The 20,350-nt window shown below is 35.1% G+C and overlaps 1 protein-coding gene, 1 long non-coding RNA gene and 1 pseudogene across 8 annotated transcripts; 1 reads left to right on the plus strand and 2 right to left on the minus strand.

The window, feature by feature from the left end:
• Window positions 1-538: 538 nt before the first annotated feature.
• On the minus strand, window positions 539-3,564 carry LOC116405921 (annotated as a pseudogene).
• Window positions 3,565-8,840: 5,276 nt separating this feature from the next.
• Window positions 8,841-13,361, minus strand: LOC116405926. The gene is made up of 3 exons (XM_031889674.1): window positions 13,004-13,361; window positions 12,216-12,289; window positions 8,841-9,461 (listed from the first exon to the last, which is right to left on the minus strand). The coding sequence occupies exons 1-3, from the start codon at window positions 13,344-13,346 to the stop codon at window positions 8,841-8,843; spliced, it is 1,038 nt and encodes a 345-aa protein (XP_031745534.1). The 5' UTR covers window positions 13,347-13,361.
• A 996-nt stretch (window positions 13,362-14,357) lies between these two features.
• LOC105436300 lies at window positions 14,358-18,607 on the plus strand. Of its 7 annotated transcripts, none has more exons than XR_004219000.1 (5): window positions 14,358-14,475; window positions 14,554-17,196; window positions 17,292-17,556; window positions 18,144-18,241; window positions 18,328-18,607. It is a non-coding gene; the product is annotated as an uncharacterized LOC105436300 (long non-coding RNA). The 7 variants fall into 7 exon arrangements; XR_004219004.1 differs by having other exon boundaries at window positions 14,365-14,502; window positions 14,586-17,196; XR_004219001.1 differs by having other exon boundaries at window positions 14,372-14,710; window positions 14,780-17,196.
• The last annotated feature ends 1,743 nt before the right edge of the window (window positions 18,608-20,350 follow it).

Here is a 20,350-nt window from a genome sequence, read left to right on the forward strand (position 1 = left end):
ATGATATGCTAGGATCTACCATCTCTTTCAGATTACCTTTTAGTTCTCTCATTCTGCTTTCCTTGCAAGTGTCTTAGAAAATTGGCTTCTTTCCTGTTGGTACTTCCATTAGAACAACTCCAAAGCTGTAAAGAATAATGTTTAATTCAAAACCAGGATTCTGACAGAACAAACTTTCCATTTTCGTGACTTTAAGCAACTAACACAATTAAGAAAATCAACTAAGCATCAAGAATGCATATATTCATACATCAAAAATCCAAAAATGTTTCTAAGACACCTACCAAAAACAATTAGCATTCAAAGAGGTGAAATTTTCATACAGTGTGGGATAAATTGGCCTTCCTAATTCTAAGAGCATGAGAATGTTGCTCTCACCTGCATTGTTGTACATTATATAAAAGTTCTACACACTTTACAATTTTCCCAATAAAAATAAAAACTTCATACCATAAAACAACAATGGTATTCATTCCATTATATAAAACTATTTATGTACATAGTTTGGAACATATACAATTCCTTCAAAAGTTGGAACTAAAAGTCAATACATGGGATTGTTGGTCCATAATTGAAATGCCAATTGTTTTCTAAAATATGACATGTTTTCTTGACATAATGTAGCTACATCTAAACCAGAAGCTTCATATTCGAAATACTTAATTGCAAATACACCACAATCACTATTGTTGCGTTGTAGTGGAATGGAGTCAACAATGACAAGTGGCCAAGGTTCCTTGTGTGTTGATGATCCGCCTCTCCTAACAAAGAATCCAGTAGTATCGAGCAAATTTGGCACCATCTCTCGAATTGGCATTAATATGCTTCTCATATCTTCGGCACTCGTAAGCGACGGAAGCGAATCCCATACCTTAACTTGACAACGTACCAAGTCCAAGCATAATAGAATCCACTGATTGCCATCGATATTGAATGGAGAGTAAATGTAATCAACATTCACCCAAGGATCTTGAAAGTCTTGTTTTGATCCGACAACATAGTCAACCAAACCGATACTCCTCCTTCCAGTGAAATGGTCGATTCTCTTTAATACATTCTTGGTATTCAGGCCACTTCGCAACTAATAGTCGCTGAAAGGAAAAAAAACACACATGCATGTATATCAACTACAACAAGACAATAAGACAAATATCAAAAGCAAATTCAGTACATAAAGTATGGTTGCGAATACAAACCATGAAGAGTGTGTCTACAGTTGTGAAGTTTTGAGCAGAAGGTATCATGGCTGTCTTAATGTTGAAGCGAATGAGAAGAAAGAGTGCATCCAAACGCTAATAGAAACAAAAGAAAACATTTAATTCGGTTATGCGATCAAACCAACTTCTTGAAGGTACTATTTTTAGTTAACAAACATGGTTTTACTAAGTGCTCTAAAACTGTAAATAAGAAATAATAAGAAAAGTCCTTACCTCATCCGCCAACCACCGACGACACATGAAAAAGTCTCTGAAAAATTCCTTCGATTTTTTCCCGTGAAAAGTTTCACGCACCTCATCTTTCGTACGCTTGTTTGTGATCCAAGCTCTGAGTCGATCTAAATGGGCGTCAGGTATTTTGTGCATAGGATCATAGACGGATGGTTGAGATTGAGAGGTGGTGGTGGTTGATTTTGTAGACCGTTTAACTAAAGCTATGAAGGGGGTTGACAAGTATACACTTGCACGCTTGCTACGTGCGAGCCAAACGTGTGGTCGTTTAGTGGATAATGGTTCTATTTCCATAACGTCTGAATCAAAATAGGTAAGACTTTTTACTCCAATTTCCTTGTTGAAATCGTCAACGACGTCTATTGGCTCCTCCAAATCAATATGAACCTTCTTATCCAACTCGTCCATTGTGTCATCCTCCGTGCGGTTTGCTTCGACACCCTATGGAAGGTCAAAATGCATTACTAAGGATAAAGCATTAGTAAGGATGATTTTCACCCCATTACACAACTTTGATTCCTAACCTTTTTTTGAAGTTCAATGTGTTTCACCCCATCACTTGTGTCATCCTCCTTTGGCATCCTCAACCAAGAAGGTGTACCGGGTGTGTCAACATCTTCGGTCTGGGCATCATGACCTTCAACTCCCGTCCAGTCTCCTTCTTTACCCTTTGGAAATGTCAAAATGTATTGGTAAAGAACACTTTGAAAATGTTAAACAAACTTTGAAAATGTTAAACAAACTTTGATTCCTAACCTTTTTTTGAACTTCAAGGTGTTTCAATATAGTCGACAGCATTGATTTTAGGCTTCCACGTTCATTCTCGAGAACCGCTACTCGATATTTGAGTTTTCAAACAACTTCTTTCATCTTAGACTTCCACTTCTTCTTTTTCTTACTCTTTTTGCAGTCATTGTCATCATTACTAGCTTCTCCTGGTCGTTTTGAATCACCATTCTTCTCAGAAACGGTGTTATATGGATGATTTCTCAACAAGTTCCCCTGAAGACATTCTTAGATGCTCCTCCTCTTCAGGCATCATCTCAATTACCACGTTAATTAAGAACTACAAAGTGGAAATGTAGTTAGTTAGTCAAAACATAAAGGAACAAAGTCATGCATTCGTAAGTTACTGTTTGTTGATACTTACCATTGGCGAGTCAAACACCTGCTCTGTAGGACATGAGACTTGCGATAGTTCGCACACCCACCTCAGCATTCGTGGTATTGCATCGTTGCTTACTTTATGTACACCACATTCAGTGATGGTTGGTATAGACTCATATGCCCAAACCTATTCCATGTTCGACAAAACAAGTTTAGCAAGTGTCCCAAGATATATGTATATATAAATATGTGCATAGGAAGTAAAGTAACATACCTGTAACGCCTGCGGAAATCCCATGACAGTATATTTTGTCTTAGTTGATTTATTCTTTCCCTTGGCATGTTGCATGTCCAAGGCTCGTTTTAAGGCAGAAATGGTACGTCCAAAAACCAACCCTCCCCAATCGTAATTGTTAAATGTGGTTCAATCATCTGCAATCCTAAATAAAGTTCGGTCCACTTTCCGCCTATCTTTTCCTAACAATGACAGCTCTATAAAGTACACTAGAGCTAATTTAACTATGTCATCGTCATCGTCATCCCCCTCGTATTCCACAAATGTGTCCTCTAAGTCACTTATATAAATACACTTTTTTTGTTCGAAGAACTTCTCCAACAACCTACTATTCCCAACCAATTCAATAGGCTCTGGTTGAGAACTCCATAGACCCGTCATCATATTAAACTCTTTCCTACCAAAACTGCACACAACTTCCCCTATCTTGAAACTGATATGATCAACCCTTTCATCTTCCACCTCCCTTAATAATAAGTAGTGGATGAGCGGCCCATTAAAGACTATATTAAGATCCAAAAAGTGGCCAAACTTTGTATTTCTAAATAAGGTTAATTGATCCGGTTTCAATTTAGCCTTTATTTTACGTGTACTGTTTTCTAAATGAGATAAACTACTTACTATAGACTGAAAATGATGAGCAGGGTCAATCTTGTACATGGGACCGTTAGTTGATGTCGAAGCCATACTGAAACCTGCATAAAAAAAAACTAATTAAATATAATTGCATAAGAGACTTACTAAACATGGATGCACTCTCATCTTTAGACTTCTACTCAAATTTTGGTAGGTGCAAGATAGATGTTGATAGGTGCGAGATAGAAAAATTGAAGGCAAAGTTGCTAAGTCTAATAAAATTGCTAACCCTAAAGCCTTAACACCCAGTAAAATAGCTAAACATGCATTCTAAACGGTTTAGGAAGGTTAACACTCTCATCTTGGGACTTCTACTCAAATTTTGGAAGGTGCGAGATAGGTGCGAGATGATGGAAAAATTCAAGGCTATTACTTGCTAAGTCTAATAAAGATGGAAAAATTCAAGGTTATTACTTGCTAAGTCTAATAAAATTGCTAACCCTAAAGCCTTAACACCCAGTAGACTAGCTAAACATGCATTCTAAACGATTTAGGAAGGTTAACACTCTCATCTTGAGACATCTACTCAAATTTTGGAAGGTGCGAGATAGGTGCTGATAGGTGCGAGATGGAAAAATTCAAGGCTAGTACTTGCTAAGTCTAATAAAATTGCTAACCCTAAAGCCTTAACACCCAGTAGACTAGTTAAACATGCATTCTAAACGGTTTAGGAAGGTTAACACTATCATCTTGAGACTTCTACTCAAATTTTGGAAGGTGCGAGATAGGTGCTGATAGGTGCTGATAGGTGCGAGATGGAAAAATTCAAGGCTATTACTTGCTAAGTCTAATGAACTTGCTAACCCTAAAGCCTCAACTCCCAGTAAACTAGCTAAACATGCATTCTAAACGGTTTAGGAAGGTTAGCACTCTCATCTTGGGACTTCTACTCAAATTTTGGAAGGTGCGAGATAGGTGCGAGATGGAAAATTCAGGGCTATTACTTGCTAAGTCTAATAAAATTGCTAACCGTAACGCCTTAACACCTAGTAAACTAGCTAAACATGCATTCTAAACGGTTTAGGAAGGTTAACACTCTCATCTTGGTACTTCTACTCAAATTTCGGAAGGTGCGAGATAGGTGCGAGATAGAAAAATTTAAAGCTATTACTTTCTAAGTCTAATAAAATTGCTAACCGTAAACCCTTAACACCCAGTAAACTAGTTAAACATGCATTCTAAACGATTTAGGAAGGGTAACACTCTCATCTTGGGACTTCTACTCAAATTTTGGTCAAGTAAAGGCCAATAAGCCAAATTAGATTACTAAACCAAATTGCTTGCACTGCTAAACATATATTGTAACACCTTTACTAAAATGATTAATAGTAGGAGGAAAGCCTACATGTATGTTTAGGAACAAAACTAATTGAATCATTTGTCTTCAAATTTTCTCTAACATATGAATCTTAAATAAATTGGTTTGACATAGGACGAATTAATATGGGGAGCTTCTTGGTTATACAAGGCAACAAAGATTGTATTCTATTGGAACTACATCACTAAAAACATTAACAAAGTAGAGAACAACAATGCACCTTATGATAATGTCTTTCAACAATGTTGTACTGGTAGCTTTGCAAAGTTTAGATGGGATACCAAATATGTTGGAATTCATGTTCTAAACTCCAAGGTATGTATATATACATATATTTGTAGCATGCACATATATAATACATTCTTAACCCAATTAATTATTATTATAGTACATTGCAAAGGAAATGGTTTTTCTTCCTAAAAACAGAATGGCTCCCACGGTTCTCTATGTCTGTGTGCATACGACATGCATTTCTTCTCTACAAATTTAATGATATATCTAAAATGTGCCCAAAACAAAAAACTCAGATTTCAACAGACAACTTAAACAAACAAGATGGATACTGTAATATTAGATAAACATATCTTCAACAGACTAACTTTTTTTTAAAAAAAATGAGATTTTATTACTCACTTGACTTCAAAGAGGATGGATACGGCACTGCCAACGTAGAGGAGTGGAGAAAAAATGGAGAGGTCCGAGGAAAACAAAGCTGAAATCGAAATGGATGGAAGTGGAGAAGCGTTCACCGGAGTTGAAGTCGAAACTAAAATAGAGACCCGTGCAGAAGAAATGGAGACGTTTGGTGAAAAAGTTGAAATCGAAAAATATAGTGGAGAGTCGTGGAGAAGAAATGGATGGAAGAGGAGAAGTGAGAAAATGGACGGAAGAGAAAAACGTTCACCGGAGGCACAAAGTTGAAAGGGGTAACTGCAAAGGCGGGAGAGTTCAAATGCGGGAGGTTTACGTTTTTTTTCTTTTTTGAACGACCTTCTCTGTTTTTGGGTTGAAGAAAAAGAAAAAGAAGAAAAGAGGAAGGAGGAAATTAAATATGAATTGAAATTAAATGAGGGTGTTTTCGTCATTTCACCTCCAATTTGTCCTAAATGTCAACTTTTTTACCATTAATCCTAAAAGTCTTATCTACCCCATTTTGGCCTATTTTTGTCAATTCCCCGAACAATATTAACCAACCGTTTAAATTTAACATTTCATCTCAACGAATCAATCATGCATAAACCATCAAATTCACGATTACAAACTTACACTAAAACCCAATACTTCTTGGGAAATTGACAAAAATAGGCCAAAAATGGGGTAGAAAAAGAGTTTTAGGATTGATTGTAAAAAAGTTGAGATTTAGGATAAATTGGAGGTGAAATGACGAAAATACCCTCTTTTAATTTCAATTCACATTTGCTCTTCTCTTCTTTTCCAACCCCCCCTCTCTCTCTTCAATGTCATTCACCTTAAGGAAAAAAAAACAGAATTTCGAAGGCAGCCTTCTTCTCCTCTCCTCATAGATTACGTAAAGGGAAAAAAAAAAAGAAGAATCCTTCTGTTGCAGTCTCATAGATTACGTAAAGAAAAAAGAAGCATTTCTCCTCCTTCTCATAGATTATGTAAAGGAAAAAGAAAAAAGAAAAACCCATTTGCGATTCTTCTCCTCTCTCAAAAGTTTGTCAACTTTCCGCTTTACTCCGGTGTCGTTCATCATCTACTCCGGCGAACATCTCACGCATTGTGGTTTGTTTTAATTTTTAAATCCGAATCTGAATTTTGTTGTGTTATATGTATATATATTTTTGCATCTTAAATGTATAAATCAAATATTATTTTTATTGTTTCAACTTGATTTAGGGTTGATTTAAGGTTGCTTTATAGATGTTTCAAATGATGTTAGCAATTTATCATTATTATTATTTTATCTCGCAAACATCTGGTAGACATCTCGCAAACATCTCGCAGACATCTTGCAGGTTCTTAAATTGAAATGTTTAATCTGAAATGAATTGATTTTGGGTGACTTTTAGCTATTGTTTTTTGTATCTCGCAATATCCTAAACATTTTGTAGCTGTCAATATCGTAAACATGTAGGGTGTGACTATGCACGTTTTATTTAGTATTTACCTACTGTTTTTTAATAAACTTTGTTTATGTGATATGTCAAATTCTAACTTCAAATCATTTTTTGCAGCAATTGAAAAGTATAAGGTGGTTTAAGGATGTCACATGTTCCCATGTTAGTGCGTTACGGTGGTATGTGGGATGAGAGGCAAAGAAAATACGAAGGAGGCATGTTAAAAGGCATCGTTGTCAGTAAAGAAATAACACATAAAGATTTACAGGCAGAATTATATGACCTTGCAGAAGTTGACCCTTCAAAGTTCGACGTAATGATAAGATGCATATATGAGATAAAAGTGGAACACGAAGCTCCGACATTTGAGTTAAGCAATGACCGTGATTTGAAGTTTTATCTTCTTAGTGAAAATTCATTTAAGGTCCCTTTATACGTCTCATTTGAGCCTAAAAGTAATCAAAGCAAAAAAGTGTTAAGCAAAGATTACAATTCAGTATCTGGCAGCAACCAAGCTCATAACTTAAACCCTCATCCTCCAATTGTAATGGATACATTAAATGAGAATGAAGTTCATGTTCGTGAAGTTGAAGTTGGCTTGTGTGATAACGTGATAGGGACCACTTCGGCTATATGGGTCATATGATTCGAAAGATGAGACTTTTACATGGGAGCCAGTAGAGATGAATAGTGAATCATTTGACATCCCACAACATAGAGATGGTCCTACAAAAGATTGCAAAGGAAAATCTAAAGTTCGTTACAGCTCTTCTAGCCAAAAGTTGAAGACAGACAGGAATGATTGGTCCGAAGAAAGCTCTACAAGTGAGGAGTTTGATGTAGGACAAATATTTTTTTCCAAAAAAGATTTGTCAATGAGATTAAGTGTCTTGGCAATGAAATTTTTTTTTCAGTTGGTAGTAAAAAAGTCTACAAAAGAGGTTCTCTTTGTTAGATGCATTGACAACAAGTGTGGTTGGAGACTGCGAGCGATGAACCACCATTTGCATGAAGGGCCTTGTAGATGGAATCTTAGTCGTGCAGTGAAGTGCGATCCTTACCACTTTGACTGCGTTCTCCACCTGAGCCTATGATATGCTGGGATCTACCATCTCTTTCAGATTACCTTTTAGATATCTCATTCTGCTTTCCTGTTGTTTTCCTGACAGTTGTCTTACAAAATGAGCTTCTTTTATGTTGGTACTTCCATTAGAACAACTCCAAACCTGCAAAGAATAATGTTTGAACAATCCGTGAGAAGTAAATAATATTGTGTGCTTTAGAACTCAATAACTGCTCTCCTTTTGCTACTGCAGTAGTAATGATTCAAATCTTCAAAGGAGTGACAGTTAATGTCGATGAGTTCACTCTGAAAGTTCAGGTAGTAGCAAGACTGAGCTAATAATAAGTAATGTATAAAGCCGGCTGGTTAACAACAAAGGTACAGAACAAGACACAGAGCTAACAGAGGAGGCTCTTGCTTAGATAACCACCGTCATACAAAGGAGGCTCTTGCTGAGATAACAGAGCTATCAGCAACCTTCTGGAAGTTTAATTGATTTGATACAGAACCTGAACCCATTGCTTCTGCAGTTCCGCAGCCACCACAAACCTCTGCTCCACCACCGGTAACACATCAAGAATGTCTATATTCATACATTAGAAATCCAAAAATGTTTCTAAGACACCTGCCAAAAACAATTAGCATTCAAAGAGGTGAAATTTTCATACATTGTGGGATAAATTGGCCTTCCTAATTCTAAGAGCATGAGAATGTTGCTCTCACCTGCATTGTTGTACATTATATAAAAGTTCTGCACACTTTACAATTTTCCAAGATAATGAAATAAAAATTGCATACCAAAAAACAAAAATGGTATTCATTCCATTATATAAAACTATTTATGTACATAGTTTGGAACATATACAATTCCTTCAAAAGTTGGAACTAAAAGTCAATAATTGGATTGTTGGTCCATAATTGGATTGTTGGTCCATAATTGGATTGTTGGTCCATAATTCCTACAATTTTCATACATGGGATTGTTGGTCCATAATTGAAATGCCAATTGTTTTCTAAAATATGACATGTTTTCTTGACATAATGTAGCTACATCTAAACCAGAAGCTTCATATTCGAAATACTTAATTGTAAATACACCACAATCACTATTGTTGCGTTGAAGTGGAATGGAGTCGACAATGACAAGTGGCCAAGGTTCCTTGTGTGTTGATGATCCGCCTCTCCTAACAAAGAATCCAGTAGCATCGAGCAAATTTGGCACCATCTCTTGAATTGGCTCTAATATGCTTCTCATATCTTCGGCACTCGTCAGCGACGGAAGCGAATCCCATACCTTAACTTGACAACGTACCAAGTCCAAGCATAATAGAATCCAATGATTGCCATGGATATTGAATGGAGAGTAAATGTAATCAACATTCACCCAAGGATCTTGAAAGTCTTGTTTTGATCCGACAACATAGTCAACCAACCGATACTCCTCCTTCGAGTGAAATGGTCGATTCTCTTTAATACATTCTTGGTATTCAGGCCACTTCGCAACTAATAGTCGCTGGAAGGAAAAAAAACACACATGCATGTATACAATGAGACAATAAGACAAATATCAAAAGCAAACTCAGTACATAAAGTATGGTTGCGAGTACAAACCATGAATAGTGTGTCTACAGTTGTGAAGTTTTGAGCAGAAGGTATCATGGTTGTCTTAATGTTGAAGCGAATGAGAAGAAAGAGTGCATCCAAATGCTAATAGAAACAAAATAAAACATTGCTAACCCTAAAGCCTTAACACCTAGTAGAGTAGCTAAACATGCATTCTAAACGGTTTAGGAAGTTTACGCTCTTATATTGGGACTTCTACTCAAAATTTTGGAAGGTAAGAGATAGGTGCTGATAGGTGCCAGATGATGGAAAACTTCAAGGCAAAGTTGCTAAGTCTAATAAAATTGCTAGCTAAACATGCATTCTAAACGGTTTAGGAAGTTAACACTCTTATATTGGGACTTCTACTCAAAATTTTGGAAGGTGGGAGATGATAGGTGCGAGATGATGGAAAATTTCAAGGCAAAGTTGCTAAGTCTAATAAAATTGCTAACCCTAAAGCCTTAACACCTAGTAGAGTCCCTAAACATGCATTCTAAACGGTTTAGGAAGTTTACACTCTTATATTGGGACTTCTACTCAAAATTTTGGAAGGTAAGAGATAGGTGCTGATAGGTGCCAGATGATGGAAAACTTCAAGGCAAAGTTGCTAAGTCTAATAAAATTGCTAGCTAAACATGCATTCTAAACGGTTTAGGAAGTTAACACTCTTATATTGGGACTTCTACTCAAAATTTTGGAAGGTGAGAGATGATAGGTGCGAGATGATGGAAAATTTCAAGGCAAAGTTGCTAAGTCTAATAAAATTGCTAACCCTAAAGCCTTAACACCTAGTAGAGTCCCTAAACATGCATTCTAAACGGTTTAGGAAGTTTACACTCTTATATTGGGACTTCTACTCAAAATTTTGGAAGGTGCGAGATAGGTGCTGATAGGTGCGAGATGATGGAAAACTTCAAGGCAAAGTTGCTAAGTCTAATAGAATTGCTAACCCTAAAGCCTTAACACCTAGTAGACTAGATAAACATGCATTCTAAACGGTTTAGGAAGTTAACACTCTTATATTGGGACTTCTACTCAAAATTTTGGAAGGTGCGAGATAGGTGCTGATAGGTGCCAGATGATGGAAAACTTCAAGGCAAAGTTGCTAAGTCTAATAAAATTGCTAGCTAAACATGCATTCTAAACGGTTTAGGAAGTTAACACTCTTATATTAGGACTTCTACTCAAAATTTTGGAAGGTGAGAGATGATAGGTGCGACATGATGGAAAATTTCAAGGCAAAGTTGCTAAGTCTAATAAAATTGCTAACCCTAAAGCCATAACACCTAGTAGACTAGCTAAACATGCATTCTAAACGGTTTAGGAAGCTTAACACTCTCATCTTGGGACTTCTACTCAAAATTTTGGAAGGTGCGAGATAGGTGCTGATAGGTGCGAGATGATGAAAAAATTCAAGGCAAAGTAGCTAAGTCTAATAAAATTGCTAACCCTAAAGCCTTAACACCTAGTAGACTACCTAGACTAGCTAAACATGCATTCTAAAGATTGTATTCTATTGGAACTACATCACTAAAAACATGGGGAATTATCAAAAATAGGATAATTTGGAAGGATCTAAAGAGTTTTGAGATGAATTTTAAAAAAGATGACTTTTAGGACAAATTAGTTGGAAAAAGTCTATATTACCCTCAAGTTAAAAAATATCCTAAAATCAATTTATGAATCCTCTCTTCTCCTTCTCCCTCCGTTTTTTCACTTTCTAAAAATGTTTCATTTTTCTCTCATCCCTCCCTCTCGTGTTCCATTTTCCCTCATTTTCACGAAATTTCCTTTTTCTTCCTTTTCCATTCTTTAATTCGTTTTCTTGAAATTTCTTTCTCAAGCTCTTCCCATGGTCTCCCACCGGCCTTTGAAAACCATTTTCTCCATTTTCTCACTTCCAAAAAGAATATTTCATTTTTCTCTCATCTCTCTCCATTTTCATACATTGTGGGATAAATTGGCCTTCCTAATTCTAAGAGCATGAGAATGTTGCTCTCACCTGCATTGTTGTACATTATATAAAAGTTCTGCACACTTTACAATTTTCCAAGATAATGAAATAAAAATTGCATACCAAAAAACAAAAATGGTATTCATTCCATTATATAAAACTATTTATGTACATAGTTTGGAACATATACAATTCCTTCAAAAGTTGGAACTAAAAGTCAATACATGGGATTGTTGGTCCATAATTGAAATGCCAATTGTTTTCTAAAATATGACATGTTTTCTTGACATAATGTAGCTACATCTAAACCAGAAGCTTCATATTCAAAATACTTAATTGTAAATACACCACAATCACTATTGTTGCGTTGAAGTGGAATTGAGTCGACAATGACAAGTGGCCAAGGTTCCTTGTGTGTTGATGATCCGCCTCTCCTAACAAAGAATCCAGTAGCATCGAGCAAATTTGGCACCATCTCTTGAATTAGCTCTAATATGCTTCTCATATCTTCGGCACTCGTCAGCGACGGAAGCGAATCCCATACCTTAACTTGACAACGTACCAAGTCCAAGCATAATAGAATCCAATGATTGCCATGGATATTGAATGGAGAGTAAATGTAATCAACATTCACCCAAGGATCTTGAAAGTCTTGTTTTGATCCGACAACATAGTCAACCTGCTTACTAAATGTGATAAACTACTTACTATAGACTGAAAATGATGAGCAGGGTCAATCTTGTACATGGGACCGTTAGTTGATGTCGAAGCCATACTGAAACCTGCATAAAAAAAACTAATTAAATATAATTGCATAAGAGACTTACTAAACATGGATGCACTAGCATCTTGAGACTTCTACTCAAAATTTTGGAAGGTGAGAGATAGGTGCTGATAGGTGCGAGATGCTGGAAAACTTCAAGGCAAAGTTGCTAAGTCTAATAAAATTGCTAACCCTAAAGCCTTAACACCTAGTAGAGTCCCTAAACATGCATTCTAAACGGTTTAGGAAGTTTACACTCTTATATTGGGACTTCTACTCAAAATTTTGGAAGCTGCGAGATAGGTGCTGATAGGTGCGAGATGATGGAAAACTTCAAGGCAAAGTTGCTAAGTCTAATAAAATTGCTAACCCTAAAGCCTTAACACCTAGTAGACTACCTAGACTAGCTAAACATGCATTCTAAAGATTGTATTCTATTGGAACTACATCACTAAAAACATTAACAAAGTAGAGAAGAACAATGCAGTTTATGATAATGTCTTTCAACAAATTGCAAAGGAAATGGTCTTTCAACAATGCAGCTTATGATATTCTATTGTACTGGTAGCTTTGCAGAGTTTATATGGGATACCAAATATATGTTCGAATTCAAGTTCTAAACTCCAAGGTATGGTTTTTCTATTATTACAGTACATTGCAAAGGAAATGATGGATACGGCACTGCCAACGTAGAGGAGTGGATAAGAAATGGAGAGGTCCGGTGAAAACAAACCTGAAATCGAAATGGATGGAAGTGGAGAAGCGTCCGCCGGAGTTGAAGTCGAAAGTAAAACAGAGACCCGTGCAGAAGAAATGGAGACGTTCGGTGAACAAGTTGAAATCGGAAAATATAGCGGAGAGTCGTGGAGAAGAAATGGATGGAAGTGGAGAAGAAATGGACGGAAGAGAAAAACGTTCACCGGAGGCGGGAGAGAGTTGAAGGGGGTAACTGCAGACGCGAGAGAGTTCAAATGCTCTGGTTTACGTTTTTCTTTTGAACGGCCTTCTGTCTTTGGGTTGAAGAAAAGGAAAAAGAAGAAAAGAGGAAGGAAAATAAAAGAGGGTATTTTCGTCATTTCACCTTCAATTTATCCTAAATCTCAACTTTTTTACAATCAATCCTAAAACTCTTTTTCTACCCCATTTTTGGCCTATTTTTGTCAATTCCCCTACTTCTTGTGGTAGAGCAAAAATTGCAACTTAGTACAGGTGAAATCGACGCGAAAGGAAGATTTGGATGTGACCCATCCTGGTTGGAGAAGTGAAGCTGCATTACACGCGCGATCGGAAGACACAGACACACGCGACTTCAGATTTGCGAACGGAGGCAGACGCAGCTTCACGGCGCACCACTTCGCGAACGGCTGACAACTTCACAAACAGAGTGGTTGCGACGGTGAGACGGCGTGAACGGTCGGCAGCCTTGCGAATGGTGGACGATGAGGCTCGGTCGATTTCGGCTTCAATGGAGATAGAGACAAAACACTTGCGATGGAGAGACGGACTCTACAGATGAGGGCACGCGAGATCGAAGGACGTCCGTAACCTTTGATCGGCGGCTAGGTCGGAGAGGAAGAAGAAGAAGAAGAAATTTTCCTTTTATTTTAATTTATTTTTAAAATAATAATAATAACAACAACAACTATTATAAGGATTACTTCCGTTTATTAAAATCCTATCTCTTTTCTTTTTCCACAAATTTTATAATAAAACAACACCCAACAATTTAAAATTTTCAAATAAAAAGACAAATTGTTTAAAATAAAATACCTGAAAGTCGGATGTTCCAAATACTTCACGACTGTGTCAAGCATAGCAAGATTAATTGTAAATTATTGGTTATTATCACAAATCACATTCACGTGATCTTTGAACTATTGCTAAGATCAGAAAGAAAATTGTAAAGTGTAGAATGTTTTTTTTATTTTTAAATATAGGTTAATATATAGACACTTGTGAATCTAAATTGTTTATTTGTTTATTTTATTATTGTTTTAAATTATAGAAACAATATATAAAAAGATATTCCTTTAATTTTAGGAACAACAACAGAAATTGGTTTTATATTTATAAACGTTTATTCAATTTATAATTTGTAACAAAATAAAAAATGAAAAAAGAAAAGGGAGAAGGAAGAACAAGAGTCAGCAACAGATTATTAGAGCTGCTGGAATTATTGGTTCCAAAAAACCATCAACAAAGGAGGTCGAGTATCTGTCAAGTTTCGACGAGGTATTAATGTAATTTTTTTTCAATGACACAAAAACTTCAAAATGTTGATAGGTTCTTATATGAATACCTACAACGGAGATCAGAAGATCCAATGGTTGAGGGATCCGAAAGCAAGCATGGAAGTCCAAAATCTTCAAAGAAGAAGGGAAGGAATGGACATCCAAAGGAAGAGACTGTTGTGAAGAAAAAGTCGAGGATAAAGAGCTTGGTAATCTGTCTTATTTAAATTGATTTTCTAAGAAATACAGTCAAATTTTTTAGGTTGAGGTATGTGTAGGTTGCAAAAAGAAAATTTGTGAGACCGACACGTGAAGAAGAAAAGGAATAAGCAAAAAAGGAAGAGATGGTATGTTGTCTACATTGTTCTACTTCAATTAATACAATGTAGTGTAATTAGTAAATTGATAATAGAACCTTTACCAACAAATCTTGTTGAATAGAATAATATTGAAAAAGTGAACAAGACAAACAATAAGAACAAGATGAACATGAAGAAGGACAAGGTGAAACAAATATGAATGAGGAATGTAGTTTAAAAACCAAAAAAACAACTTAAACAAAGGAAGAATCAATAGTGAATAGAAAGAGAAAAAATGATACAACAAAGGAAAAGAAGGTAACAGTCTATAACATTTGATAAATATAAAAGTTATATGGAATATATAAATCATAGGTCAAAAGTGCTAAAAAGGAAGAAAATGTCAAAGAGGATAAAAGACACAAAGGGAAAGCACCAATGGCACATGAAAAGGCTGAGGTATGTGTGATAAATTGCAGAGTATGTGTAAATTCAATATAAGTAGAACATAATGTATGTGGTTTCTGTTTGGTATCAATTACACTGTATTTGTGAATATTTGTTGTTTGTGACCCCATCTATTTTGAAATATATTGAATCTGTTTGTAGTGAATTACATTGTATTTGTGTATACTGGTTGCAACGTTATAAGTTATGGAGTGGGATACTTTGAACTGTAGTTAACTTATAATTTTTGTTGCATTGTTTTGTTTCACTGACTGATAGTTTTGCATTGCATTGTTATGTTTAAGTCTAACTTTTCTGGCTGGCTAGGTTATTACGATCTAATTTTGTTGCATCATTCTTTCACCGGCTAACCAACAACATGCAAATTTTGTTGCATTGCATTGTTCCTTTTAAGTCTAACTTTTCTGGCTGACTAGGTTGCATTGTTTTGAACTGATTTGGCATTGTTCTGTTTAAGTCTAACTAACAGCATGTAAATTTTGTTACTTTGCATTTTTCTGTTTAAGTCTAACTTTTATGGGTCATTGGTTGACTGAGTTGTAATGAACTATACTTGGTTATGTATATTAAGATTTTTTTTTTCTTTTTTAATATGATTGGCCTTTTACATATATAACTTATTACATATTAATATTAGGACTCTGTATACCTAATGTGTTCTGAAAGGAGAAATGAACCTCTAAAGATTAATCTCCAAACTAAGAGCACAATAATTGATAAGATAAAGGAGAACATTGAAGGTACACTAGCTAAAAGATTTAGGCAAGGAATTTTTGGACATTTCCTTGACTTCTCAATCACAATCTAATCCAATCAACTTCTGCTGCACCATATTCAAAGGATATGCAAACTAAAATCAACAAGCCAACTTAATTTTTTAATAGGAGGGGGAGGGTGCTGAAATTTGGGTTGAAAGAGTTTTCCCTAGTAACTAAACTAAACTGCCATGGAGTACCAGATATTAAAGAGGAAGATATTAAGGAGCATGGCCATTTGAAGAGAGTGTACTTCGAGAGCCTGAAAACTGTTACCAAATAGTACTTAAGTGTTATGTTAATGTAAGAACTACTAAAACCGATATGATGATTGCCTAAAGATGGAAAAGTTGTATTTTCTTGAGAGCTTTCTAATCCCAAAAGAAGAGAGCCTAAATATATAATGGGATCACACTCTAATGGTTGATGATGATGAGTTGTTTGACGGGTATCCGTGGGAAAGGGTGGCATTTGACCTTCTGGTGGAATTTATGAATAGAGGTGTGTCTAGCAAGGGGCAGACTGGGAATTCAATGGGAGGGTTTATTTTCTCAATCCTGGCTTGCGAGTACGAGGTAATCCCAAAGTTGAGTACCCCACCCAACTTCTTTGCAAGAAAGATTTTGAATCAAGTTCCTAGAATCATTACTTGAGCTGCAAATACACAACCAAAGTGGAAGGACCTGAAGCAAAAGGTTTTTTATTCACCCACGGTATGTAATTCTTCAATCATAGTTAGTACCTATACTTATTCCCTGCTTTGGTACTTAGAAAATATTTTTAGCTTGAAGTCTGCCTCATACTTGCTACACCTAATGAAGTGGGAAGGCCATATTTTGCACCCTTTCTTGAGGCTGAAAAAAGAATACTACAAGAAGTCGAAGATGAACTTAGAAAGAGCCAACCAACTAACAGAGTTGCTCAAATGTCATTAAATAGAGGCATGCCCTCTATAAGTCAGATGGATGGATTGACCAAAATTGTAGAAAAATTTGAAAAAAGCCAAGATAGAATGGAAAAAATATGGGAGAGATCTATGAATTTTTTAAGTCTGTAGAGATGAAGATGGATAGAAAGGTTGAAGAGCTAGGAAACAAATTGAACGACATTATTCAACAAATGAAGAGTCAGGAAGTTAGTTCTTCTGTTGCACGATAGACTAACGAGTATATGGTAAGCATGTGATATATACTAAAATTGTCTTGTCTGATTATGTGTATATTCAACAGGATTTTAACGTACACTGTATTTTGGATGCATGCAACAAGAGACTTTGAAGAGCACCTAGACAGAGTAGAGAAGAACATAGAAGCAGAAGTAGAAAAAGAAGAAGATGAAAAAATGGACTTGTAATCAACAGAGTCGAACGTGCTTAGGAAAAAAGATGAGGACTGAGATGACAAAGAAAATGGAAACATAGCTGTAAATCAAAGCCAAACTTTCAAAGTGCCAGATGGGGGATCAACTAAATTGAACACATCAGAGACAACGACTGACCAACAAGGAAAAGGGGGACAGATCTCACCATACAAGGTAAATAAATAAACCAAATATTGTAAAATCTATTGACAATGTTATAAATAGATCTTAATAACTAACATGTGTACATAATTGTAATAAGATACAAAAGATGTTGATGAAGAAATCAACAGATTGATAAGGTCAATAGATGAAAAAGTAATATATGATGAAATGAAGAAAACAAAAGAAAATCAGTTAAGAATGGTATAGTACTGTATCACTGGCATCTGTTTGTTATCATCAATGATTTGTAACTTTTAAAAATTGTGTATTTCAATTAGAAAGTATTTGTGAACTCTGTCTACGTATAAAAGATTTTATGTGGTATCAGTTTGTTGGTGAAATAAATAATATGTATTTGACATACTGATAGTTTGTTTGTGTTCAATTACACTGTATTTGACATACTGAACTAAATAATGTGTAGTTCAATTACGATGTTGAATAATTTTGTTTGTTGGACTGGTAGTTTGCCTACACATTACTTAGTACGATTTGATTTATTGATGTTCAATTACACTGTAATTGTGTATCCTGACTGCATATAACTCTGTTTTCTTCTTATAATAATGGTAACTAATTCTTGAGAAATACTAAAGTATCCACAGGATCAATCTTCATTGAATTCAACCACAGAAATAATGAAGAAAGTGCAACCAACCTTGGGCAAAATAAAGAACGACCACAAAAGTCCAAGGTAATATCCTAAACTAATATGAACGTTAGGTCCATGCTTCCCTCAATATTACAATTAATTTTTTTTTTTTGCTGAAAACTTATTAGTTGAAGGAAGGTTGCCAAGTGAGGACAGACTTCCAAATAGAGACAAGAATAATCCAGCCATCCAGCCATGAGGGTTATACTAAGCATATTCCATACTAAAAAGGATTAATTATTCTATGTAAGTTATAATTAATTATCCTATACTAATGAACTTCATTTTTTTGTTGATAGTTGTAAAGGAATAAGAGCCCTCTTGAGCGAAAGATTTAAACAGAGACCATAAACTCAATTTAATTTGGGAACCTAAAAATACCATTACTTTGACAAGATAATACAAAAACTAAAGTCTACATGGCTAAGCACGCTTTCAAAATATAAATTACACATAAGAGGAAAAGAACACTTACGTCGTTGACTACTTTGGATGTATCATAACTCCAATATTAGGCACCACCGCTTGAAAATCTTCGTATGTTCTGAAAATGGAATTTTGGCTTGTGGAAACCAAAATTGGAATAGAGAAAATTGTAAATTGCAAGGGTAGCCTCTGATAGTCTTATGATATCCTTGATTACTTGTTATTTTTACCATATTCGCAATATACAAAAATAGAGATGTATGAGCTGTTTTTTTCTAATTTTTTTTGTCATTTGATGCAATTTCTCCTATCTCTTAAGTAATTGCTAAATTAAATATCTTATATTTAATTTAATACAAATTTGAATCATATTCAAATATAAATTTCTCTCAAAACATATAGTTTTAATATGAATGGAATTCACATTAAATTAATATTTGAACTCAATCAAATATTTTGTCTCTTATAAATTAATTTTGAATCATATCCAAAATTAAATTTATATAATAAAGTTTAATTAAAATATAAATTTTATATTATAATGTATCACCATACATTATATTAATTTCAAAGTAAGTTTGAACATTTCAAATTACAAAAAATATAAATAAACCTCATTACCCTTTACGAACTAGGAAAAGGGACCTAATGGACTTACATATCAGAAGCTACAACGGTATGAGATTAACTAGCTAAACCCTAAACATTAATCAATATTCGTTAATTGTGTTTATTCCACTAAAGACTCACAGTTAAACTTTTCTCATTGTAGATATATTTTTGTGTCCACGAATATAGGCCAATAACGATAAGTTAGTCCTTCACAAATGTTCATAACACCAGCTGAGTCAAATTACTATTTTACCCTTAGGTTACTTCTAGTCCTTAAAATATTAGTGCTCCTCTAACGAACAATCTGTTTATGGTGCAACCAGTAAACAGAAACCACTCTCATGTCATAGAAAGGATAAGGATTGTTGTTAAAGTTCCAGAGACATCATTTAAGAGAACACTCATCTACTTACCCTAAAGTCGGGAATGAGCGAATTCCATCTTGTGTGATTATGTTACCAACTCTCCACTTAGTCTTGTTCTTAAAATGATAAGCATATTGAATCAGTAATCTGGATACTCTCACCCGTACAAATTAAAGGACAGTCCCTCGCAAACAGGAGTTCATAATACAATCAAGATTAAGACTAGGTTATCTAGGTCATCCTAATGAAATATAAACCTAACTAGTTAACGGAGTTACATCTAGTGGTTACTATTTCGTGGTCCGATCTTATGCAAACTCATTGCACAGAATACCCTCACTCGCATGTCACTTACACGAATGTGTTGGATCATTGCTTTTGTATCAAATATAAAATGAGTCGTATCCATAGTTTACTAGGATAAGGTACCCAACCTTATCCCAATACTATAGACCCTTTAAGCTGATCTTGATCATCGATTCCTGTATGTCTCTGCATACTGTTCAAGACTCATCAAACAACTTAGGATGTTAGTTTATTGTATTTAGATTATTAAGACAAAACTAATAATACAATCAATAACACTTATTGAAATTATAATAATAACACTTTATTAACAACGGTCAATAGATTATATTTACTATCTAAGTTTTAGGACCAACAAGTTAAACACGACAAAGGAAGAATTGTTAAAGATGGCGGAAGATAGGGAAGAACGAATGACCAGAGAAAATGATAAATCGTATAG

Source organism: Cucumis sativus, unplaced genomic scaffold (assembly GCF_000004075.3).
Source record: "Cucumis sativus cultivar 9930 unplaced genomic scaffold, Cucumber_9930_V3 scaffold46, whole genome shotgun sequence".
Taxonomy (NCBI): domain Eukaryota; kingdom Viridiplantae; phylum Streptophyta; class Magnoliopsida; order Cucurbitales; family Cucurbitaceae; genus Cucumis; species Cucumis sativus.

Coding starts and splice junctions, on each gene's coding strand:
- LOC116405926 (XM_031889674.1), bottom strand. CDS start 13,346: ATGACGAAAATACCCTCTTTTATTTTCCTTCCTCTTTTCTTCTTTTTC. Junction 12,290..13,003: donor TCCATCCATTTCGATTTCAG/GTTTGTTTTCAC, acceptor TTTTTTATGCAG/GTTTCAGTATGGCTTCGACA. Junction 9,462..12,215: donor CTCATCATTTTCAGTCTATA/GTAAGTAGTTTA, acceptor TTTTCCTTCCAG/CGACTATTAGTTGCGAAGTG.